Below are 25557 nucleotides of genomic sequence, written 5' to 3'. Positions count from 1 at the left end.
ATAAAACTTGAATTTAAGGTTTGCAGAAGTGGAATACTTACAACTATTACTACTACTTATCACTTATAGAGCGCTGAACTTTTTTTTTTAATCTTTATTCATTTTCTTTTTTTTTTAATAATTCTTTATTCATTTTTGACTCTTGCAACAAGTGTACAATATTCAATCAGATAATTTGTACAAATCATTTGACATTCTTAACAATTATTATCCATTACATATAAAAAAGACTCCCCTCCCCCCCCAACCCAATCATCAATAATAAATTAATTAAATCACATAACATACCTCCCCATCCCCACACTAATTATGTTCCTATGTAATAACAAGGTGTCCAAAGTGTCTAATCATTAGAATATGCAATCATTTTCAAAAGCCAACATTAAGTGCAACAGATTAACAAATACATATTACAATAATCAGCACTCAGTACAATCAAATTATATAATAAATATATAACACCCCCCTCCCACCCATCCTTCCTGGATGTGCATAACAGAAATCAAAGGGAAATACCTATGTTCATTTCATACAAAATTTTGTTAATGGATTCCAAATTGCTTTGAATTTATCATAGTGTCCCAATTTTAATGAATTCATATGTTCAAATTTATAAATTTGGCATAAAGTTTCCCATCAAAAACTGTAATTTATATTATCCCAATTTTTCCAGTTTTTCATGATCAGCTGCATAGCAACTCCTGTTGTGACGAGAAGCAGCCTATTCTGATTTGCATTGATTGGACTTTTGGGCATTAATAATGTTCCAAACAACGCAACATCATACGTCAATGATAATGGGACTTCCAGGATCATAGTAATTTGACACCATATAGATCTCCAAAATTTAAGTATCAAGGGAATACTGCAACTATTACACTTCATCCTCCGAATCCGCATTTTCAGCATCCACGGATTCGGTTATTCACGATTTTAAAACAAAAAAAACCATTTAAATTTTTCAGGCTATTTTAAGCCCTGTAAGCCCCCCCCCCCCTTAAGCCTTACCTGGTGGTATAGCAGGTTTTCGGGGCAGGAGCGACCTTCCCACATTCCTGCCTCGTGCAGATCGCTCATAGGTATTGGCTGCCTTGAGCTCCCATCACAGGGGAAGCGAGAGTTAGAGGCAGAACCGGCCTGAATATTATTCGCGGTTTGGGCCGGCTCTGCCCCTAACCCCCGTGGATACGGAGGGAGAAGTGTACTACTACTTATCACTTATAGAGCGCTGAATATTTGGACATTTAGACGGTCCCTGCTCACTTCCCCAGGTTCTCAGCCCACTTCTTTAACCATTAGGTTACCTCCACAATGTGTCCACAGCTTCTTTTGAGCGTTTCTACTCTTTGAACCTATTCTTGTGTCATGGAGAAATGTTTTAGTGATGACCAGAGCTAGTGCTAGCAGTTCCTTCATTCTGGCTCTCTCATACAGGCTTTGATGCTACAATTTTTGTTTTATATATAAAATATACTGTATTTATTTTAAAAATATTTATTTTTATTGCTTTTCTTTTTTTTTTTTTAAATTCTTTATTCATTTTTGCATGTTACAACAAGTGTAGCAGTTAAACTCATATGCACTTAAAGATACACACTTGATTAACTCTCATATATGCATTAAGTATAACATTTCATTACAAATTAATATTCTGTAATATTTTAAATATTATATAAGAAATCTAATATATAAATTATTTTTATTGAATAGAATAACCTCCCCTCCCCTCCCTCCCTACTCAATAATACATAGAAGTATCATTACTATGAAACTATTCAAATAATCATGCATTATGAAATAAAAACAAGTAAAGCCCAAACAAAATAATAACTACTAAATCTAAATACAGACCTGCTACAATATACACATAATTTTCCACCCTATGATACAGCCAGTGTATCCATCTCTAGGCTGGACTAAAAAATTAGAAAAATAGATCATGAGTGGTTTGTGTTGTACATAGTTCAGGCAGTTTATGATTTTACCCACTATTTATTTTAAACATTTCTATCTCACTTGTATCCTAAATGGTTTACAATGTCGACATACATAAAATTTTACAATTCTACCAATTCAACAGAAAAACTAGACATTAAGATTAAAAGAGTGACACGAGGACAAATTTTCTCCATCCCTGCGGGAACTCATTTTTTCATCCCATCCCTGCCCCTTTCCTGCAAGCTCTGTCCTTATCTGCACAAGCCCCAAACACTTTAAAATCATAAGTGTTCAAGGCTTGTGTAGTTAAGGCAGAGATTACAGAAATGGGACAGGAATAAAACTCACGGAGACTTGATGGGGAAATTGAGTTCCTGCGGAGACAAATTTGTCCCCATGTCATTCTCTAATTAAAATAAATCAAACTCCCATTTCAAATTCAGTCTTGATAAGAAAAAGGATATTGATTTGGGGAGGGAATAAATTTATGTATTTACGATGACAATAGAAAGAAATTCAAGTGATGTGTAAAAAGTTTTAAATGATGTAATATTGTGTACTTGTTGTAAGATGAAAAAATGAATAAAGAATTTGGAAAAAAAAAAAGTTTAAAAGGGACTCAAACAGGGATTCAAACAGGGATTGGACGGATTCCTGAAGGATAAAGGGATCATGGGATACTGAGGGAGGAGCTGGGATGTAACACAAGTATAGAAAGCTAACCAGGTAATGAGTATAGAAACCAAACCAGGTCGTGCATGTGCAAGACCGGAGGGTTAGGACTTCGATAGGAAGACAGGACTTAAATGAGAAACCAAGGTGGCAAGGGAGCCCCTTCTGGTGATACAGACAGGTCGTGACCTGTTTGGGCCGCCGCGGGAGCGGACTGCTGGGCAGGATGGACCTGTGGTCTGACCCGGCGGAGGCACTGCTTATGTTCTTATGACTCATTTATGCCCTTTGTTTAAGATGACAAAAGTTTTTAATACTGTATATTGTGGGGTCATTGTAGACCATTTTCAACTAGTTGTATCTTTTACTTGTTTCAGAAAAATATGTGGAGAGACTATTTGGTGTTAATAGAGATCGCATGTCAATGGACCAAATGTCTGTCCTCCTCGTCAGTAATGTCAATGAGAGCAAAGGTCACAGTAAGTCATGCTATACAGTCTGAGCACTTTTATCCTTTTTCATGCACTCTGAACAGAAATATTAGTTTAGAATTTAATGATATGAATATACATGTGCTGTCTAAGCTTTCAGAACTGGAAATAAGCAATTTATCTTTCTAGCGCCTCCGTACACAACCTGTAAAGAGAAAAGGAAGTGGAAGCCAAAGTATTGGAGGAAACCAGTGTCGGAGAGTAGCAGTGATGAAGAAACCACGGTGGCACCTACTCGACATGGTAGGGAAACGCCTTGTTTGGTAGCAACGTGTGTTAGGATCATTTGTATTAATACTGCATAGAGAAATGGAATCAATTAAGATCTGGAGTACTTTCTCAGGTTTGCTTTTGTTTTTGCATTAACTGAAATTCTCTTTGAAGTGGCTAAGATGTAGCTTCTGCAGCCTAGTGTTTCCTACAGATTCCACTCCTAGATCAAATTTCCTGTGAGCTTTCTTAGGATGGGAGGAGCAAAAAAAGGAGTTGCCATTTTGTAAAGAGCCCGTCCTTGCCTTGCAGCCTGCTTTCAGGATCACATGAAGAGAGTGCCCCCTCTAGATGCCGTGGTCACATCGGACGATATCCGCTATTTCACAAATGAGACGGATGATATTTCCAACCTGGAAGCCAGCGTGCTTGAAAATCCTCAGCACGACCAGCTCTGGATTAAACTAGCGTACAAGTATCTGAACCATGGTGAAGGGTAGGTCATTCTTAGTCTCTTTGAATATTTCTATTTGGGAACCTAGGTTTCTTTTTTAGTGGGACAAACTAAGCTCTGAGCAAGGTCTGCCTCTTAATTAGCGTATATCTAATAGCATTATAGAAATTAGTACAAAGAGCTGTCTGGATAATGGAAAATCCAGATTGGGCATTTCTTTTGGAGTGTGTGGATATGAGGGTTAGGTAGTGTGTGAATGCGGTTGGAGGATAATAGGTTGGTATTATGCAGTTTGGATGAGGAACAGGAAGGGGAGTGGCATTGCAAGGGGAAGGATGATTGGTTAGTGGAATGGTAAAGGAGGTTGATTGGTGAAGGCTGTTGTGAGGAGTTTGGGCAGGCTTGGGGCATTTAAGTGGCAAAAAGTAGCTTGGGTTTGGGGTTGTAAAATTTGGTACCTGTGTCGGGGTGTGAGGTTAGTGAGGTCTGGAAAGGGGTTTTTTTTGGCTACTTGGGTTTTCCTGTGACGGAGCTTTTCTTGTGCAACGTGCTTGCTTACCAGCACTGTTGCATCTGAGTGGGAGGTGCCTCCTGGGCCCTAGTGCCTGCTTCACAATTTAGGTATGGCCAAACTATTTGTGATATAAGAATTTAAACACTAAAGAACGGAAGCAATCTGGCTAGTTGAACATTCGTATAATTGGCATCCTACTGTGGTCTATTTGATAAGACCCTCAAGCGTGTTATTAGGGAAGAAGGAGGAGAATTTATTCTAGCATTTTATTTTGGGCTTCTCCATTTCAGAGCGGTGATGGCCCTTATGAAATTAGTAACTTGCACCATAACATAGAAGAAACTCTGCCTCTCTGGAGGTAGATCTGATCTACAGGAATAATTTTATTACATTTTTGGACAGCTTTTAAAATGCATTAGGAATCCTAGAAATATGAGTTTTGGAAGAGGGCAGAGCAGAGTTCTGTTTGGCATTTGTGATCCTGATTCTCTTTGAGCTGTACAGCTGTTTTTGATGAAAATTGTGGGACTTTAGCAACACTCAGCTTTTTTGCTTCAGATCAGTTATTAGCATATGCTTTTGAACTACACTATAATTCAGATCCAGCAGACCAGTCCTAGCTTAGAGGAGCAAGTGTTTTTATTACATGTTATTTTACATTTCTAATACAGTGAATGATTGTCACATTTCGAGCTGTAGTTTTAACATTGTCAATCTATTTAACGTTAGCTTGAGTTAAGTTTAAACTATGATAAATACTCTGAGGTTGTCTCTTGTATTTTTAACTGATCAGCATATGCAGATCTCTGACACGTGCTTTTTGACAGTGACCTGTTAGGCCAGGGGTAGGCAATTGTGGTCCTCGAGAGCCGGAGCCAGGTCAGGTTTTCAGGATCTCCACAATAAATATGCATGAGATAGATTTGCATCTCAAGGAGGCAGTGCATGCAAATCCATCTCGTACATATTCATTGTGGCTATCCTGAAAACCTGACCTGGCTCCGGCTCTTGAGGACCAGAATTGCCTACTCCTGTGTTCGGCTAATGTAACTAGATGTGATTTGATGACCAAAATTCTCTTAGCTGGTTGGAAAAGATTTGTCATTTTATCTAAGAAAGTGGGCTGAGAAGTTGGTCATTCAGGATGGTTAGGTCTGCTGCTTTCCAGTTCACAAGATCCACCATATAGGATTTGTTGTATAGCATGTTATAATGGCTTAAAAAACTGCCAAGATTTTGTGAGCAGGACTTGGAGCATTCTGGTGCCTGAAATCTCTTCAGAGTTGAAAAGGGCTTTTGAGCAAATCTTTAAAACAAAAAAATAAAAAACCAAGTCTGTGTACACATGGATGTTTTTTTTAAGCAACAGTTTTGCCTCAAAAAATGATTAACCAACATGTTATTCAAAGCAGCATAAGCCACAGTCGGCAAGAAGCTTTTATAAAACAATTGAGGTTAAACCTGAAATAGATTAGTTTTGTTCCCAAGCTATTAGCAACTTTCTGATAAGGTGAATTATTGCTTCATATTTTAAACAGTGACCAAACAAGGTTGGCATCGCTGTGTTTGGAGTGTAGATTTTCATAGAGGTCGCATTAATCTTTTCTGCTTTGTGTGTTCTCTGGAACTATCTAACTTTAGGTCGGTCAAAATGTTTCCTACTTTTTCTGATTCTTTGTTGTGCTGCCTGAAGTGGAAGGTTTGCAGATACTGTATCTTATGGGTTGCTTTTACTGTTGGTTCATTTACAGGTCCTCTTCGGAGTGCTTGGACTCTTCGCTAAATGTTTTGGCTCGAGCACTGGAGCATAATAGACATAATCCAGAGATTTGGTGTCATTATCTTAAACTGTTTTCAAAAAGAGGAACCAAGGAGGAGGTGCAGGAGATGTGTGATACCGCAGTGGAGTATGCCCCTTCTTACCAAACTTGGTGGATGGTAAGCATATCAAAGTGACTTGTACACAAAACATACAGTAACATATTAGAAATGAAGGTGGGGGTTATACATTGTCTACCATAACCAAAGAACTTTGGCTGTTTCCCCAATATATGTTTTCCTTATTTGCAGTATGTGTATTGATTAATTTGGCTCATTAATCCAGAATGGTTAAGGCGATACTTCTCTCTTTCGCTTGACAGCATGTATGTAGGCATACAAAACAAAAGGTCCCCTATCCAGGCTTTTGTGAAATCCTCTGTTAGCAGTGATCTATATATGCAATTGTGGTCCTGCTAGCTCTGTGTGGTGGTATATCTCATGCCACGTCCACTCATTAATATCCACCCCACTAGTCTTGTCACACACATCTGTTGTCTCTTTGTGAACTTAGGCTCTCTTTTATCAAGCTGCATTAGGGTTTTTTAAAAAAATCATTGACCACTGCGGTAAAAGCTCTGACACTGCTAGGAATCCTTTGAGCATCAGAGCTTTTACTGCAGCAGCCAGCGATTTAGACCCCCCCCAAAAAAAACAAAAACAAACCCAACCCTAACGCGGCTTGATAAAAGGTGGCATTTATGTTCTACAGCTCTCGGGCACTATCGTCTATTATCTACTGGTCTCTGCAACTAGACTAATGTTCTTCAACCTTTTGACACCTATGGACCGGCAGAAATAAAATAATTATTTTGTGAACCGGCAATTGAAGAACACTGGGCTAAGTCGTGAGCCAGACTCCACCCATCTCCACCCATTCTCCGCCCCAGACCCCACCCCCATAATAGTACTAATTGTAACACCATTTTTTCCATTCATTTTTCATATATACACACACATAATGGTTAACCACCAAATTAAACTACACAAAGCACACTGTGCTTCTCAACATTCATTCCTACCAGAACACAGATAACCCCATGCAAAAACTAAAATATATACAAACAAACCCTAAGATGCAAGACTCTGCATGCAGTACAACTCCAGAGGAAAAGAAACAAATGCATTTCTTCTGAACAGACAGCAGATGTAAATCAATCACTAAATTAAAAAATAAAATCATTCCCCCTATCATTGTTGTCTCCCTCCCTCCATGCTGTGCCTTGCCTTCTGGCCTGCCCCCCGGTGTTATCTTCGGGCCGGTTCCCTCTTCCTCAGTGCTGCAGTGCACAAAGCCATGGGCAGCGCGCCCCGTGCCTCATCTGGAAGCCTTCCCTCTGATGTTGCGACGTCAGAGAGAAAGCTTCCGGTTCAGGTGCAGAATGCGCGTAGGAGCCTTTGCCCATGGCTTTGCGCACTGCAGCACTGAGGAAGAGGGAGCCGGTCCGAAGACAACGCCACATCATTCGCACCGTGGACCGGCGGCTGAAGAGCACTATCTGGGACCCGATGCACTTGCCAGCCCTGTGGACCAGCAGGAAATTTCTGCAAACCGGCACTGGTCTACAGACCAGCGGTTGAAGAACACTGCACTAGACCACTTTTAGTGGATTGCTTGTGCAAGACATTGTTGGAAGATAGACTCAATATACTTTTTTTTTTTGGTTACCCTATTTTGGGCAATTTATGGATGTTTTCATCTATATATGTATATAATATGTATATATTTTTTTAAATGTATAAACTTTTCCAATCCCACTTTGAAGGGCAGTTCAGCAAACACTGGAATAAACTAAATGAAACTGCATAATAGATCTATTTGCTTGCACTGCTTTCATTATGTGCTAATAGATCTCATGCATATTCATTGGGGAAATCCTGAAAACCCGACTGGACTTTGATACTCCTCATCTAAGGAAAGAAGTACTAGTACTGTATCTGTATCAGAATGAGAGAGATTCTTAGAATAGGGGAAAGCCTTTCTCTGCTAGTAGATACCTATGGCTTACATGGGGACTATTGTATACTTTTATATTTTATTTTAATCTGAGGAAACTCACTATGTTACTTTTCCTCTATCTTGTGTCTCAATCAGTATCTGAACTTGGAGAGCACTTTTGATGGCAAAGACTATGTATGTGGCAGAATGCTGCACTTTCTAAAGGAAGCAGCAGAGGGCAGCAAGAGTTCAGATCATCTCTCATTTCAACTATTAGAAGTTCTGCTGCTTCGAGTCCAGATAAGTTTGTTTACAGGAAGGCAGCAAAATGCTATTGCCTTATTACAGGTCAGTACTAGTGTTCAACCAAGTGACGCTATTTAAATGCTTTATTTTTAAATTTAATTTTTTTATATATAGCCTGCAAGTTCAGAAGCTTTCAAAGCAGTGTACATTCAGGTGCAGTAGGTATTTTTCTGCCTGGAGGGTAGACAGTCTGAGTTTGTACCTGAGGGAATGGAGGGTTAAGTGACCTGCCCAGCTTTTCATATTCAATGATGACAGTCCACGTTTTTATCCATCCTCTCCCACCAAAAATCTGTATTCTTTATACTGAACAACCTCCTAATCAGGAAAAACACATCCAGACCCAGAACTCAAGCATACTTTATCCATCCCCCAATCAAAGGCAACGAGACTAGACCGCCACCCCTCCAATCTGCTGACCACGATGCCCAACTACAAAACATTCAGGAAAGAACTGAAAACTATACTAGTCAAGAAATTTGTCAAATGATCTAATTAAACCTTATCGACCCTTCCCAGATCCCGACGCATACTATATCTATCAACCTTGTAATCTCCCTGGGAATGCCCAGGCCAATTCTTGTTGTAAACCGCCTAGAACTGAAAGGTATTGGCGGGAGATGTGATTGCAGTGGTGATGCTTCTGTCTGATGGGTGGTTCTGACACCATCTTGTATTTGTTTTTCGCAGAATGCATTGAAGTCGACTAGTGAGAAGACCATAGCCGGGTGCCTTACTGCACATGATCGCTGCTTGGCTTGGCTGGCCTATGTACACCTTGTTGAATTTAATGTACTTCCTGTGAAACTTTACGATCCAGCAAATAACAACCCCTCAAGGGTTGTGAGCAAAGAGGCATTTTTAATCCCGTGGAAAACATCACAATGTGTGAAGACCAATCCCGATCTGCTGCTAGCGCTTTTTGAAGGTACTGAAAGAATTTACAGTTGAAGTATGGTTTATTTCCTTTCTGCAAAAAGCTTTCCAAGTTCCCTTGTGTTCCTGATTGTGGAAAAGATTCCTGTTGTGTACTTTTCGTATTTAATTTTTTTTACACTTTATGAATGTTTTCACACACAAGCCACCAAGAACACTAGGGATTATGCAGACTAAGTATTTAAATAAATCTGTCGGATTAGATTGAATGGAGACTAACATGTCTTTCTGGCAGCTTTTACTAGTGGTAAGCCAGAAAACCAAATAAACTTGATCAGACCTTCTTCCAACTAATTGTTTCTATGGATCAGAGCACTTTGGTTTATGGAGGAGGATCTAGTGAGCAGCTTGGAGGACATATCCACAAGTTATCTTCAGATCCCTTCCCTACACATGAGAGAGATGAATCTCAAGGTACAGAGAAGAGCAACAAAAATGATAAGAGGGATGGGACGACCTCCCTATGAGGAAAGGCTAAAGTGGCTAGGGGAAGAGTCGGTTCAGGGATGATATGATAGAGGTCTATAAAATACTGAGTGGAGTGGAAAGGGTAGATGTGAATCGCTTGTTCACTCTTTTCCAAAAATACTAGGAATAGGGGGCATGTGATGAAGCTACTAAGTAGTAGATTTAAAACAAATTGGAGAAAATATTTCTTCACACAAAGTGTAATTAAACTCTGGAATTCATTGCCGGAAAATGTGGTGAAATCAGTTAGCTTAGTGGGGTTTAAAAAGGGTTTGGATAGTTTCTTAAAAGAGAATTCTATAGGCCGTTATTGAGATGGCTTGAGGAAATCCACCACTTATTCCTAGGATAAGCAGCATATAATCTGTTTTGCTACTTGGGATCTAGCTAGGTACTTAGGACCTGGGCTGGCCATTGTTGAAAACGGGATACTGGGCTTGATGGACCTTCGGTATGTCCTAATATGGTGGTAGTTATGTTCTTAACTATGGGAACTCATTGATTTTGTTTGGGAGATGGTTCAGGCAATCCCATTATAGTTAGAGATGTAGGAGGAGCCAGTGCAGAAACATTTGATATCCTCCCGTTCCTTATTTCTCCTCTCCTTCCTGGAGAAGGCTGTGACAGTGCCTGTTTTACAGAATCTTGAAATGTGCGCACCCCCCCCCCCTAATATCTTACTAATAAAAAAGAGAACTCTGTCAGGGCAGTCATTCTTAGTTTATCAGCTGCTGGCTCAGTGTGGAAGGATGTCGTAAAGACAGTGCTACAGCAGTGGCTTATGTGAACCATTAAGGAGGAACCATAGATCAGCATGTCAGAAGTATGGCTGCTCATGTCCTGTGGGGAAATGCATCTTCTAGATCTTTTGGCAGCACGTGTCACCAGAGTGGACAATGTCCAGGCAAATATTTTACATCTTGCAGCGGTGGGGGGTAACTAGCCATGGATCTGTCATGGAATCACAACCACAAAAAGATTAGCTATGTTCTTTATCAACCCTGAAGACTGACAGAGAACGGATGGGTTTACGTTCCTCTGCCAGCAGGTAGAGGCTGAGAATACTTTGACTTTTGGCAGTAGTACAAGTGGGCTGTGCAGTCCCATCTACAATCCTGTTCTCAGTCTCCAGCAGGTGGAGGTGGTAAGCCTGTGCAATCTTTCTTCTGGTTAGTTAAGACCTGTTGGATCTGATTAGTGGCCTTATTGCGTCTGTTTTTGCAGGACAGAGCTTGGGGGACCCTTTCGGGCGTTGCCCGAGTTTGGGGAGTGCCACACTTGGGAGGCATTTCCCCATATTCTCCCACCTCCCCAATTTTTTTCTTAGAGGAGCCTCAGCTGTATGCCTTGCCGCAAACAGGCAAAGACTATAGCTTTGAGAGCTTGTGTGGTCTGCTCTTTTGTTAAGGTTTAAAAAAAAAAGTCCTGAGGCAGTGCCAGTCTGAAAGGAAGTTTCTAATTACCTTTAATTGAATTTTATTGCTAACTGGCATTTTGTTTTTTTCCTCCCTAGCAGTTCTCAATGAGCACTTTTGAAAAGCTGAAAAAGTGCTCATTGTGCTCCAGACGCGTGGTTGATACAACCTGCATGTGCACGAAGTGCTCCGGCTGCTGCGAGGGGGAATTCTCGTATGCTTAGGGTGCCGGCAAGCAGGGTTCCCCTTCGCTCGTGTACTGCTCGTCGGCTGTAGGCAGTGGGGAAGCCTGGGCTTTTCCTACCACCTACTCAGGGATTTCCCCAGCTGTCAGTGGTCATGAAAATAAGGTTTCCCTTACTGCCAATAGTGCTGGGGATTCACTTACAGCTGCTGCTGCTGCCTGCAGTTATGCTTTAGCGGCTGGGCCATTCAGACCTCTTTGCTGCTGCAGGCAGAGATTTTTTCCTGCAAGCTTTTCTTTGTTTTTGGCAGGAAGCTCCACCATTTTGTCGGTGGCCTCCCTCCTAATTTAGAGAGCAAGAACAGATCTTAGGTGCTTTTTCTGCACCTGATGTGGAAGTTCTTTTGCCGGGGGGGGGGGGGGTGTCCCCCTGATTTTGTTTTAGTTATGTGCAAGGCTTATTTGCAGGCATCTGGGGATCCTGCTTTCCCAGGGGTCTCTAGTCTTTCAAGGGTTTTTTTTTCCTTCAGCATCTGCCCCCGTCCAGTCCCCCCACCCCCTCTTCTGTCCAAGCATACGTATACCTTCCTGTGTTTCCCTGTGCTGTTAGATATTCCACTTCCCTTATCTGCTTAGTACAGCATTTCTGTTTCCCTTTGCCTGCCCCAACATCGGGCAGAAAGGCGTACGCACAGTATGGACAGTGCTAAAGTTTTAAAGTGACAGTACATTGCGGTACATGTCCGTGCTGGGCTCCGTGGACAGCGTCGACCATATGTGAGAATATCTGCCTGCTGTCCTTTGAGAACACCTGTTACAGATTAGTAACGATGCTTTTCCCATAAGTCTTTAGGGAGCCGATTCCAAAGTCTTACACCCTCTATGTAAAAAATTCTGTTGCTAATATCCTCTAAGCCAATTATTTTACAGGTTGATATTTTTTTATTTTTTTTTTTAATCGATTTATTCTTGTACATCAGACGTTATGAATAAAAATAAAGACTTTGCCACATTTTAACAACAAAGGAAATACAGAATTAAGTCTACAGAGCTCAAAGCTTGAAATTGCTCAGTCTTATATAGTCCACATATAGGAGGGGAGGAGACAATTCACATTTAGAGAGAATAATAAAAAATTTTCATTTACAAATCAAATTCGTAGTGTTATATCTTCTAAATTACATAGACCTATTTAGCTGGGGTCCATTGGACTTGCGTCAGACTGAGGCACTAGGTAATAATACTCACTTTCCTTTGAGAAAAAATTGCAAGGAGGCACTTCTAAGGCTATTTTTTAGGCTTAAAGAAGTGACCTTAGAAAGTAAGATTATTATGTTTCTAGATGTCTCGAAAACAACTCAGACCAGGAGAAAGAGGTTCCTTGAATTAAGGCAACATGTGCTTGCTCTGGGAGCAAAATTCCAATTAAGATATCCATGCAAGTGTATGATCCAATTGGACAAAAATCCTTTATTTTTTTTTTTAACCCTCCCACAGGATGATAATATTTAACAGCATTTTACCTGCCGCTCTTAATGAATATGATGGACTGTAAGATGTAAGATTCCCCTTCCATTAATTATTTTAAAAATCATTGTTAAAACCTTAAATTATATTCTCCATTTTACTGGCAACCAGTGGAGACTTTTTTAACACTGGTGAAATATGTTCATATTTTTAAATACCTACTATTTCTCGGGCTGTCACAGTCTGGGCCATCTGTAACAATTTGGTTTTCCTATTGCACTTGAAATATCCTGTGTGTTTTAGCCCTCTTTGACTGTGAAGTGTATAGAGAGCCTCATTTACATTTTTTTCTGCTCCACCTCCCATCACTCTGGACTGTGGTGAACCTCCTCAGTCTTTCTACTTCATTACTTGACGATTGACTTCCATCTGATCATTTTTGTGCTTATAGGTGTGGCAACCATTTCTAGATGGATTCAATGGCAATTTTAGCCTATATCAGTAGTGGAAAACTGTGTTTCCCACTAGAAGGATTGCGGCGTCCTGGGCAGTATCTAAAGCAGTTTTGCCTGAGGAAATTTGTAGGGTGGACACGGTGGACCCGCCTCCACACTTTCATCAAATTCTACAGGGCAGATATGGCAGCCAGCAAGAATTCAGATTTTGGATCCACTGTACTGACAGCAGGCTCATCTGTCCCAACCTAGGGTCTGATTTGGTACGTCCCACAGGTCAAGACTGATATTTGTATTGCACTAGAAGGGAAGACTAGGTACTTACTAGAGAATGACATGGTGACAAATTCATCACTGTTCCCATCCCCACGGATAACTGCGGGAAACCATCTTCATGTCATTCTTTAAGGAGAGAGGGAAGAATCAGAGTATGAATGGCCACAACCACTGACCCGCAAGCTTTGCTTTGAAGAATGCTGGTGTAGAAGGACTGAGGTTGAAACAGATACTGCAGAATGACAGTCTCTGGTATCCAGAGCAGATACTGTGATGTCATAATGCCTCATTCCACCAGTGCCTAAGAGCCAATCACATCAGTGATGTCACAATGGCTTCATTATCCTTGGCTCACATAAGAATCAGAGTATGAATGGCCACAGCCACTGACCCTCAAGCTTTGCTTTGAAGAATGCTGGTGTAGAAGGACTGAGGTTGAAATAGACACTAGAAAATGACATGGGATTATTTCCCGCAGTTATCCGCGGGGACGGGAACGGTGATGAATTTTGTCACCGTGTCATTCTCTAGTACACAGTTCTTCAACCGCCGGTCTGCGGACCGGTGTCGGTCCGCAGGAAATTTTTGCCGGTCCGCGCAGGGCAGGCAAGATTGACTTACTTCAACTTCCTGCTGGTCAGCGCAGGGCCGGCAAGATCAACATGTAAAGCATGCGCTGGGCCGGAGAGATCTTGGGGAGCCTCCGACAGTGGCTTTCTCCCCTCTCTGCAGCGCTCTTTTACTTCCCAGCGCAGCAATTCACGAAGGCAGCCTCGGGGCTTTTGCTGAGTCGCGGCTACCTCTGATGATGCAACTTCCTCTTTCCTCAGAGGTGGCGCGACCCAACAAAGGACCCGAGACTGCCTTCCTGAATCGCTGCGCTGGGAAATAAGAAGAGCTGCTGGGAAGGGAGAAAACCATTATCAGAGTCTGGGAAGCTGCTAGGCAAGGAAAAAAAGGGACTGCTGTTACTGGAGAGGGAGAAGGAGTGATTCTGCTGGGAGGGGAGGAGGGAAATGAATATGGGAAGCTGCTGGGCAAGGGAAAAAAAGGGGACAGCTGCTACTGGACCTGGAGGGAAGGAGAAGGACAGATGCTGCTGGGAGGGGAGGAGGGAAAGGAGTCTGGGAAGCTGCTGGGCAAGGGAAAAAAGGGACAGCTGCTACTGGAGAGGGAGAAGGAGAGATGCTGCTGGGAGGGGAGGAAGGGGGGAAGAGAGTTACTGCTGGACATGAGGAGGATGGAAGGGAGAATGAAAAAAGGAAGGAAACAGCTGGCAGAGAGATTAGAGGAGGGGAAGGGGAGACACAGGCATGAGAAAGTAGAGAGATTGATGATAGGAAGGGGTCAGCAGAAAATAAGCAGAGAGGGATAACGATGATAGATCTGGTGTAGGAGAGATAAAAATGAAGAGAGCAATGAAGCTGGAATGAATCATGTAAAAAGGAGAGAGAGGTACAAGCTGGATGGAAAGGGGCATAGAAAGAAGACAGATACCATATGGAAGGGGGAGAGGACAGACAGTGGATGGAAGGGGCAGATGCTGGATTGAAGAGACAGAGAGGGCAGACGCTGGAAGGAAGAGAGTGAAAAGAAGATTGAAAGCAGAAACCAGAGACGACAAAAGGTAGAAAAAAAAAATTTTATTTCTATTTTGTGATTAGAATATATCAGATTTGAAATATATATCCTGCTAGAGCTGGTGTTAGACATAACTGGGGACTGCAAAACCCAGGAAGTGCTTCTTTAGCTTCCAGCTGGCTTAGGGCGCTCTCTGACCAGGGGGCAGTTGCCCTAGTTGCACTCCCCTAAAACTATTCCTGTCATGTGTGACTGCAGTATTCTGTTAGCATGATATTTCTGTGTAGCATTCTGTAATAATTTGGCTTGTTCAGTTTTCTTGATAGTAGAGGGGATATATGTGAAGGGGAGGGGAGACAGGGGTTTTGTTGATCCTTGCTCTGAATTATTTGTATTTATAAAATGACAATTGTACAGAATATTGTTTCTTTTTATACTTTAATAAAATACATTCAATATAAAATCATAACTGAGGCTTGTGTGGATGGGATCAGATGATTTGTGGGGACTGAGCTCGCAGAGATGGGGCGGAAACGGGATTTTTAAATTTTAGTCCTAGTAGTTTGCCGGTCCACAAAATAATTCTTTTTTTTCTGCCGGTCCACGGGTGTAAAAAGGTTGAAAAACACTGCTCTAGTACTTACCTCATTAATCTTCTTTCTGGTATATAGGAACATTAGTCTTGACACCCAGCCTATTAGTCAGTTCGCCTGCTTTCTGTCTCAGACATGTCTGCACGTTCAAATGTCATGTTCCCCTCCACCTTCATTCAATGTCAGAGGAGAAGGAATTTCATTACAAAAGCATCACATTTGCAAGTTGAGCAGCTTCAACACTTTTGGTGCAAATTGCACACGGGTAGGTGGCATGTTGGTTATACCTCTGTGTTACAAATTGTTGAGATGTGTTTTTAATTCATGTTGTCTTTGTTGTGGAGACCAGATTTATGTTGTTTCGAGGAGAATCCCTGTATCCCCTCTTTTCTGTCCACACTCTAGGGTTGATCAACTGCTTTGATACAGACTGAGAAGGTTCAGCACAGCCCAGAGTGATGGGAAATGTAAATGAGGCTCTCTACATGCTTCACAGTCACAGGGCTAAAACCCATAGGTCAAGACTGATGTTCCTGTATACTAGAAAGAAGTTTAGTTTAGTAAGTACCTAATCTTCCTATCAAATAAGATGGAGCACTCAAATAAAATATTGCTGTAATCAAACAGTGGCAAAATTAAATTGGACAACAATTCTAAAATTTGTCTCATATTACAAGTCTTGGCAGAGCATAGGCCCTTGTGTCTGGACTGGTCAAGAGGGATTCAAAGAAAATTAGCAGGAAAGATGTAATTTCTTCTTATTGCTTGTTGCCACTAAAAAGTATTTGCTATCTACCTGTTGTGGCACCATATGGGTTTGTTTGTTTTTCTATTGAAGGAAATCTGTAGCTAGGGAGTCCCATATATGTGGATTTAGCAGTTCTGTTTGTTCTTGGAGAAAACTGGCTACTTAACCTTTAGCAGGTGTTCTTAGAGGACAGATCTTAAATTCTCACTAAATGGTTAAGGGACTGGGGAAGTTGCTGTACAACAAGAGGCTAGAGAAACTGGACCTCTTCTCCCTTGAGAAGAGAAGACTGCGAGGCTCCCTTGAAAAGAGAAGACTGCGAGGAGACATGATCGAAACATTCAAGATATTGAAGGGAATTGACTTAGTAGAGAAAGATAGACTGTTCACCCTCTCCAAGGTGAAGAGAACGAGAGGGCACACGCTAAGGTTAGAAGGGAAAAGATTCCGTACAAACATAAGGAAGTTCTTCTTCACCCAGAGAGTAATAATATATATTGGTGTACATTAATTGGTAGTAATCTGGAACGCTCTTCCAGAGGCTGTTACAGGGGAAAGCACCCTTCTGGGATTCAAGACAAGGTTGGATAAGTTCCTACTGGAACAGAACATACGCAAGTAAGGCTAGACTCAAATAGGGCACTGGTCTTTGACCTAAGGGTAGCCGCGTGAGCGGACTGCTGGGCACAATGGACCACTGGTCTGACCCAGTAGTGGCAATTCTTATGTTCTTAACTCCCCTAGGAATTGTATTCCTCAAGTTGAGGGGCTCCTTCTTACCAGGTGCATATGTGAGCCTACTCGAAGGCTTCTAGAAAAAATAGTGGGATAGTGCTTCCTGTGACATCAACCTATCTGTGAGGATTTTAAATCCTGCTGCCCTTAGAACACTTGCTTACAGGTATATAACTTTGTTTTCCCTGTGGCAGAAATTAATTTTGTTGACCACAGGCCAGTTCTACCCATGTTGTTTATTGAAAGCTTCTATACCGCTACTAATGACTGGGGAGTCAATTCAGAACGCTTTACATGAGCTTCTGTAATGGTGTTACAATACAGAGTTAGCGTTTTCTGAGATGATTTTCAATACAGACACAATTATACCATAATCATCCTTTTTATATACACACATAATTAGTATATTGTGTACTGTGTTCATACTAAATCCTGCTTGTTTGCACACATAATATCTGTATCATGTTCTGTGTTTGTCTTGGATTTACAAACTTCCTGATAATTGTAATTAACTTGATCATATTCTCAGCAGTTCTGAGTATCTCTACTGTGTTCATCCTATCGCATTCCTAATGGAGACTAGCCCGCTATCTCCTTTATGTTGCATTATTAAAATACATCAAAACTGGAAAGGAAGAACTAATAAAGTCAACTTCACTTAAATATATAAACTTTCAACCTAAGAGGTGCTCAGAACCTTGAAAAACAAGGTGGAATAAATGCTAATGGGGACAAGCCCTTATAGACATTTCAGTGTTCTATCATTGCATCCTCTCCCGTGTTAGAAAGAATATAGTGAACCAACTTTTCCAAAAATTGAGTTAATGTCCCAAAACAATCATGTGAACAAAATAATAACTTCAGCGTTTTTTCAAAAATGTGAACTTGGCTTGCATGAGTGCTTTAGGAAGCTGTCTCACTCCAGCTCTCTTGTATTGGCAGGAAGAAGTTTTCACTCAGTTCCAGCTTGTTTGGCGGCTCTCTGAAGAAGCCTTGCGGCGAAACGCGTTAGAGCCCACTGGAGTGAGACAGCTTCCTAAAGCACCCATGCAAGCTAAGTTCACATTTTTGAAAAAACGCTGAAGTTATTATTTTGTTCACATGATTGTTTTGGGACATTTAACTCAATTTTTGGAACAGTTGGTTCACTATATTCTTTCTAACACGGGAGAGGATGCAATGATAGAACACTGAAACGTCTATAGGGGCTTGTCCCCATTAGCATTTATTCCACCTTGTTTTTCAAGGTTCTGAGCACCTCTCAGGTTGAAAGTTTATATATTTAAGTGAAGTTGACTTTATTAGTTCTTCCTTTCCAGTTTTGATGTATGATTCTGCTCTTTTGGGAGACATAGTTTTAAGTTTGACCCAGTAGTTTTCATTGGGCATTATTAAAGTAGTCTGTGAAGATGATAGTCTTCATCCCTTTCTTGAACTTTCTAGTATCCTTTTCGGAAGGGCATTCTACCACCTTGGAGCCATCACTGAGCATTCTTTTCCTGTTGCTTTTGTATTTGATGTCTCAATCGCATTCCATATAAACTTTATGATTATAACTACCGGTATTTAATATAGTTTATTATAAGAAAACTATGCATTCCCTCCCTCAAAAAGCTACTTTAAAATATTTGTCAGTCACCTTTAACCATTTGTGCTGCTTGTTCTTAGTTTGTTCTTCTTCCCAGATGCGATCCATGCTTGTGCTGGTGACGGTTTGACTGATGAAGAAAGGGTGCTGGTTTGCCTTCCTCTTTACAGGAATATGGTCGCTTTACACCAGCTTCTCAAGAGGTAAAACGAGTTTTCAGAATCCAATTGAATTCTTTATAAATACTGATTTTATTAAAAAAAAAAAAAAAAAATCTGGGAACTTTTCATTTTATTAATTTTTCTTTTTTTTTTTTTTGTAAATCTTTATTCATTTTAAATCTTTCAACAAGTGTACAATAAAATCATCATTTAATATACAACATCACTTGAAGCTCTACATTTTTCTCAAGAAAAAGATTATATCCCACCCCACCCTCCCAAAAATTATATTCAAATATAATATATATCATATAATAATTTAGATCATTTGTTTTACAATTTTATTATTTTTTCTTGTTTAAGGTACAATGCTGCAGCAGAGCTTTGTAGAACATTACTGGAGGTTTGCCCTACCAACAGACAGCTGCTGGAAGCTCTGGTTGAACTTTATTTACAGATGGAGCAAAACGAGAGAGCCTCTGCTGTGTGGCTTACAGCGTTTAAGAAAAACCCTCAAAATGCAGAAATTTTTTACTCTATGTGCAAATTCCTTATTTCACAGGTAAAAATCTGTCTTCAGGTCAAACTTTGTGCAGTTTCCATTTGGCATCTTGATTTGTATCTGGTTTCTTACTGCATGGAGGCAAATCATTTTCCCCAGTTTCATAAGTGATCATTTTACTAAATGTTAACACTAACATTGTTAACGTGAATTATTTACCCCAGAGCCCATTCCATAAGTGGGCTTTGCAATAAATAATATATACTGGTGTGCATTAATTGTTAGTGAATGATCCCTATAATGTTGAAATGGTTAACATACCTAATGCTGATTACAAAAAAAAAAAGGCAAGGATTATAAAGACTGCCTGCACAGAGATGGTTTTTAGGTTCATGATTCTGCAGATCTTCCCCCATTTCCCTTCATTGCTTTTCCTGGAAGGCTTTAGTTAGACATTGTAGTGCCTTTTTATTTTTTTGCGCTGTGGGAGCAGTAAAGTAGAAAAGGCTTTTCAAAAAAAGATGTCCTTGGGAGCAAATTCAGATTAGAATGAACCAGGAAAATCTTAATGATGATTTTTCTTAATGGTACCTTTATTGGTTTCTTGGCTGTTTTCTGCTGCCAAGTAAAATGGTTTCATGCGGGTCTTCTCAGGTTCAGTGACACATTCTGCCTTTTTTTGGAAACAATGATCAGAAGGGATTCATTTAAATGACAAAAAGTATTTTGACTGGTGATCTTGAGCTGTTTGTGTCTGAAGCATGTGCTTTTCCTTCTCATTGTGGTATGTTTGCTTTTATGATAGAAGAAACTGGAGCGCATCACTCCATTGATGCATGAATTTGTTACATCGTTTTTTGAATCTCTTGCTGAGGATCATACCCCTACAGACCTGTTGAGGTGCGTTGAAATGAATGCATTCATCGATCATTTACCTTGTTCTGTTTTATAGTAAATGGAAATTTTGCTTTGTACAGTGCCTAGCATTTGCAGTGAGGTTTGCAAACCGATAGCATAACTGATTTCTTAATGTTCTTTGAGATGTCTTGCAAACCAGTGTAAAGAAGCTCAATGCAGCCCATATTTCGAGAGCCATGTTTGCTTCCTTGTGTCCATCTATTCCTCTGCTTCTTGAATAGACTATGGATTTTAGAGCAAAAACTTTATCATCTCTCTGTAGTGTCTGGCATATACTTTGTAGCATTATATAAAGGTTATGTAAACTGGGCTGGGGTTTTGTGACTATCCATCATGAATAAGCATGTGACCAATTTCCATAAACATGGTCTCCAGTATCTGCAGATTTATATTGCATGTTTTTTCTGGATATCCTGGAAGCCTGGTAGTCTCTGGGTCCACAATTCAGATTTGAGAAGCTCTGAGCTTAGAGACTCCCGAGAATTTTGTTGGAGTAGAGCTTTGGCCATTTCTTTTCATGTTTGACTCCCCTCACAGTGAAATTTTGTCTGAACCATATTTCCAGAGTCTGTCAAAATTATTTTTAGCAGTAGAAGAGAAAAATATTAGGTTACATATATGAACATAAGAATAGCCTTACTGGGTCAGACCAAAGGTCCATGAAGCCCAGTAGCCCGTTTGAATTGTGATCAATCCAGGTCCCTTGTATCTGGCCAAAACCCAAAGAGTAGCAACATTCCATGTTACCGATCCAGGGCAAGCAGAGGCTTCCCCCATGTCTGTCTCAGTAAAAGACTAGATTTTTCCTCCAGAAAATTGTCCAAACTTTTCTTAAAACCAACTACTCTGTCCGCACTTACCACAAACTCTGGCAATGTGTTCAAAGCTTAGCTATTCTCTGAGTTAAAAAAAATATTTCCTCCTATTGGTTTTAAAAGTGTGTCCCCTAGTCTTTGTAATTTTTGATGGCGTGAAAAATCGATCCACTTGTATCCGTACTCCACTCAGGATTTTGTAGTTGGTCTTTGTAAAACTGCCTTGAGCTGTATGTACAGTATTAGTGGTCAATAAATGATGAATAAATATAATATATGGTTTGTAGAATAGAGAAGGCCTTTTGGGACAAAAGGACAAACCAGAGGTGGGTTGAACCTGGGATGGCTTAGAAATTAAAGGACCGATATTGTAGGTTAGGAATGTTCAGGTTTATTCAGAAGTGGGCCATGTGAATTAAACTCTATTATAAGCCTGATTAATGGTTATCAAGATGTCAGATCTTTTCTGAAATTGACTTCTTTAGTGTCCCTCCAGACCGGCACAGAACAGATGGTTTATGCTCCTCTGCCAGCTGGTGGAGACTCTTGAGACATAATGACTTTTGGCAGTAGTACAAGTGGGCTGTGCAGTCCCATCTATAATCGGTCTGTTCTCAGTCTCCAGCAGGTGGAAGTGGTAAGTGTGTGCAGTCTTTCCTTTGGTTAGTGGTCTGCTTTTTGTCCCTTTTTGCTGTCCAGACAGAGCTTGGGGGACCTTCTTGGGTGTCCAACCAACCTCAGGGGGTGCCACACTTGAAAGGGTAGAGTCCCTTCCCCTATATCCCCCACCTCCCCCAATTTTTGATTCTTGAGGCACAGACTACAGTTTAGAGTTCCAGTGGGGTCTGCTCTATTAGTCTTGCAGCTGTGGGCTGTGAGATTGGGGGAACACCCCCCCCCCAAAAAAAAAACTATAACACCGACAAAAACAATAAATAAAAGGGCCTGAGGCAACCATTTTTTAACCGGCGATTTTGTACTTTGGTCTTCCGCATGTATGTTATGAACATTTTAAAAAAAGAAGATGTGCACACCAAGCGGTTGATGCGACCGGCATATGCGTGGAGTGTTCCGGCCGCTTCAGCGGGGGACCAGTGTCGGTTTCGAGTGCAGGGTTCCCATTCATGCTTGCACTGCTTGTTGGCGGGAAGCACTGAAGAAGCCCGTGTTTCCTCTGCCGCACACGCCAGGGTTTCCTCAATTGCCAATGGTCAGGGAGATTAGACTTTGACCGCTGAGAGAACTAGGGATTCCCTTTCTTCTTCAGTGGCTGCTGCTTGCGGTTCAGATAACTTTGGGGTCTAGTCAGGCCTCATTGCTGCTTCTGCACTTGGGAGACTGTTTTTCAGCGGGCCTTCGGTTTTGACAGGAACTGCTGCCATTTTGCCTGTGACACAGGGATTCCCAGGCTAAGGAGCTAGATGCTCTGGTGCAACCTTGGCCGACAGTCGGCCTGCTGTATGTCTTTCCTCCATGGCCACTGGTGGGCAGAGTGTTTCTTCGCATTGCTTGGTATGCAGGCTGCATGATTCTAGTGGCTCCAGACTGGCCCAGGCGCCCCTGGAATGCAGATCCAGTTTGGCTTCTTGTGATAGATCCTCTTCCGCTGTCTCTCTTGCCCGACCTTCTGACTCGGGGTCCCTTTTGTCTTCTGGCTTGGCTTTTAAAAGGGAACACCTAAGTAAGAAAGGATATTTAGATAAGGTGATCTCCACCCTCTTGGGTTTTTGGAGACTTTCCACCTCTCAGGCCTTTGAGGAGTGGTCCACCCATGACATAGTTCCCCTTTGCACGTCTTTGCCTCACATCTTAGAGTTTTTGCAGGATGGCCTGGAGCAGGGCCTGGCATGGTCCTCCCTCAGAATGCAGATTATGGCTTTGTCTTTCTTTCATGGTCTGTTGCATGGACAGTGTTTAGTTTATCCTCTTCTCTGGATGTGGTTCACTTCTTGAGAGTGGCGAAATTGCTCTGGCCACCAGTTCGTCCTTCAGTTCCAGCCTGGGATCTCAATCTGGTTCTCTCTGTGCTTGTTTGTACTCTTATTAAGCCTTTTGGCTCCTGCATGTTGAAGGACCTTACTCTTAAGGTGGTGTTCCTGGTGGCCATTACTACAGGTCTCTTCGTTTAGGCCTCCTTTCTTGGAGTTCTCCAGAGAGTGGGTCATGCTGCAGCTGGTTCCCTCCTTTATTCCGAAGGTGATTTTGCCTTTTGATGTTAACCAGTCTGTTGTCCTTCCGGTCTGACAGTTGCGCAAATTAGATGTCTGTAGGGTCCTTTGCATATATGTTCAGCGGACCCAGGAGTTCTGCAAGTTGGATCATCTTTTTATTCTCTTGGTGGGTCCTCGTAAGGGGGATAGCGCTTCCAAGGCAAGGTCCTTGATCCAGCTCGCAATCGGTTTGGCGGACCTTCTCCAAAAGAAACCTGATTTAATTTTTCTCAAAGCTCATTCTATTCGGGATCAGGTAGTCTCTTGGACTGAGAGCTTGCTGGTGCCTCCGGTGCATATTTGTAAAGTGGTGGTTTGGTCTTCTCTCCATTCATCTGTTTGTCACTATCATGTGGATGTTCAGGCATGTCAGAACAAAGTGAAGAGCGTGTTCTTGTGGCGGCCCTATGGGGGTCCCACCCATGGTGGGTACTGCTTTGGTATGTTCCATCCTTTCTCTGCTGGTCTGGAGAAACGCAAAAGGAGAAATTAGGTTCTTACCTGCTAATTTTCCCTGTCACGTTGTTCGATGTTTTTCACGAAGAGTATGGTTTGGTTTTGTCTTGGTTTTTGGGGACTATAATAAGAGCAGCAGCATTTGGTTCAGCTGGTTTAGTTGGCGAACTGTGGGGATGTGTTTGAAGGTTCTTCTAATCAGTATCCAGCAGTGTTTCCAGGTCCAATCCGGACACTTACTTTGTCTTCTCCATGTGAGTGTGGAGTTGGTATGTTTTGCATTTTTTCAGTCTAGTTAGTTTCTGCTTGGTTATTCATCAGACTGATTGTAGATGGGACTGCACAGCCCACTAGTACTACTGCCAAAAGTCGTCATATCTCAGTCGCCACCTTCTGGCAGAGGAGCGTAAACCATCCATTCTTTAGCACTCTCCAGACCAGTAGAGGTTAATCTTTACGAATGGGTATATATCCAATCATGACCAGCAGGTGGAGACTGAAAACAAAACTGTGGGACAGTATATAATATACTCCCTTCTCTATTTACATCAGTCTTCTTTCAGTCTCCAGCAGGTGTTGAGTGATCTGTACCCATCTCCTTTGGTAGGGCTGTTGGAATTTGTTTAGGGGGTTTCTAGTCCCTGTTTTTGGCCGGACAGAGCTTGGGCGGGCCCTGTTTGGGGGTCCGTCCGACCTCGGGGGTGTCAAACCCGGCGGGTCTCGAGCGGGGTCCCTCCCCCTACTTCCTCCACCTCCCCACATTTTTTTAGAGGAGCCTCAGCAGTAAGCCTTGCCCCCTAAATCAAGCAAGGCATATTGCTTCGAGAGCCTGTGGAGTCTGTTCTGTAAAAAAAAAAAAATCCTGAGGTAGTGCCGGTCTGAAGGGTTGCTTCCCTGTCAGGTAACTGTTTTTTACTGTATTTTTTCTTCTAACCGGCACTTTGTTTCTAGCTAGGTCGCGTATGGAGCAATTTTGCCCTTCTCCGGGGGAGTGGGACACAATTAGGTCCAGCCGCGAGGCACTCGCGGCCGGACTGAAATCGGTAGTTTGGCCCGGTGAGGTGGTGGAGCTCCGTCGGCAGCGGCTGCAGGCGCCCAGAATCCCCCGCCGATGGTGCCTCGCGAGTCGGCTGGGAGCAGTGGGGAAGCCCGGTCTTCCCCAACCACCCACGGAGAGATTCCCCGAAGGATTCCCTCTCAGCTGATTTTTTGACAGCTGATGCCGACTTGCCTGTTTTTGCGGCTGGGACTGTTCAGGCTTCTCAGCCGCTACAGGCATGGAGGGAGCATTTTTGGCGGGAACTTCGCCATTTTCTCTGTCTGGCCCCTCCATTTTGTCTGCAACCTCAGGTGACCTTCCCCCTGTATTGCAAACACAGGGGCAGGTTTCAGCAGGGATCCCCCAGGGTTTTTTTATCCCCAATTTAATTTCTTTCTTTGTGCAGACAATTGGGGGTCCAATGTGCACCTGGGGGGTTTCGGGGGTGGTTTCCCTCCGCGCCCCCTATGGCTTTGCCTCCCTCTTTTCGTTTGGCGTCCCCTCTTCCTCCTCCCTCATCCAAGTGCCCGCGGGGGGGCTTGGATTGCGAATTGGTGGTCGGAGGAGCGCGTTGGCATGGTTGAGGACCTGGCTGCTTTGGCGGGCTTCCAGGATCCTCTAGAGGGGACGCCCGCTGGCAGCGGGGCGGCGGGTTTCCCGTCTTCCAG

At 42.1% G+C, this 25557-nt stretch overlaps 1 protein-coding gene across 4 annotated transcripts in view; it reads left to right on the top strand.

Annotated features, from left to right (window-relative positions):
• Positions 1–25557, top strand: part of ZFC3H1 (zinc finger C3H1-type containing) — a 140127-nt gene that overhangs the window by 71179 nt on the left and 43391 nt on the right. For all 4 annotated transcript variants that reach the window (XM_033951935.1, XM_033951933.1, XM_033951932.1 and 1 more), the window contains exons 19-27: positions 2988–3089; positions 3231–3344; positions 3624–3807; positions 6031–6217; positions 8193–8384; positions 9033–9270; positions 18886–18991; positions 19313–19511; positions 20257–20351. In XM_033951935.1, coding sequence (XP_033807826.1) covers positions 2988–3089; positions 3231–3344; positions 3624–3807; positions 6031–6217; positions 8193–8384; positions 9033–9270; positions 18886–18991; positions 19313–19511; positions 20257–20351 — 1417 coding nt within the window. The remainder of the gene's footprint in view (positions 1–2987; positions 3090–3230; positions 3345–3623; positions 3808–6030; positions 6218–8192; positions 8385–9032; positions 9271–18885; positions 18992–19312; positions 19512–20256; positions 20352–25557) is intronic.

Source organism: Geotrypetes seraphini, chromosome 7 (assembly GCF_902459505.1).
Source record: "Geotrypetes seraphini chromosome 7, aGeoSer1.1, whole genome shotgun sequence".
Classification (NCBI taxonomy): domain Eukaryota; kingdom Metazoa; phylum Chordata; class Amphibia; order Gymnophiona; family Dermophiidae; genus Geotrypetes; species Geotrypetes seraphini.
The sequence above is the reverse complement of the archived record's forward strand: the minus strand, read 5'-3'. Positions and strand labels throughout refer to the sequence as shown.